At 40.5% G+C, this 252-nt stretch overlaps 1 protein-coding gene across 1 annotated transcript in view; it reads right to left on the minus strand.

Annotated features, from left to right (window-relative positions):
• Positions 1-252, minus strand: part of SLC17A6 (solute carrier family 17 (vesicular glutamate transporter), member 6) — a gene marked incomplete at its 3' end in the record, with an annotated part of 47,287 nt that overhangs the window by 21,236 nt on the left and 25,799 nt on the right. The window contains exon 6 of the mRNA XM_008590768.1: positions 39-125. Within this exon, the coding sequence (XP_008588990.1) occupies positions 39-125 (87 nt within the window). The remainder of the gene's footprint in view (positions 1-38; positions 126-252) is intronic.

The following is a 252-nucleotide window of genomic DNA, read 5'->3' on the forward strand; positions in this document are numbered from 1 at the left end:
TATTTCATTTAACTCTATTGTATAGAAATGTAACATACCATAGACATAAAATACTGAAGACCAGCCAGTGTACTGTACAAGAATGCCAGCTAAAGGCATTGCAATCACAGCTCCAGCATAGGAACCTGAAGCAAAACAGAGGATGGGAGAAAAGGAAGTGATATCAACAGACATTCTTGACTTCATCTCATGTTCCTTTGTTGGTTCACACAAGAACACACTCACACAATCAGGTGCATGGGCCTTCACACC

This window comes from Galeopterus variegatus, unplaced genomic scaffold, assembly GCF_000696425.1.
Source record: "Galeopterus variegatus unplaced genomic scaffold, G_variegatus-3.0.2 Scaffold6354, whole genome shotgun sequence".
NCBI classification, from domain to species: domain Eukaryota; kingdom Metazoa; phylum Chordata; class Mammalia; order Dermoptera; family Cynocephalidae; genus Galeopterus; species Galeopterus variegatus.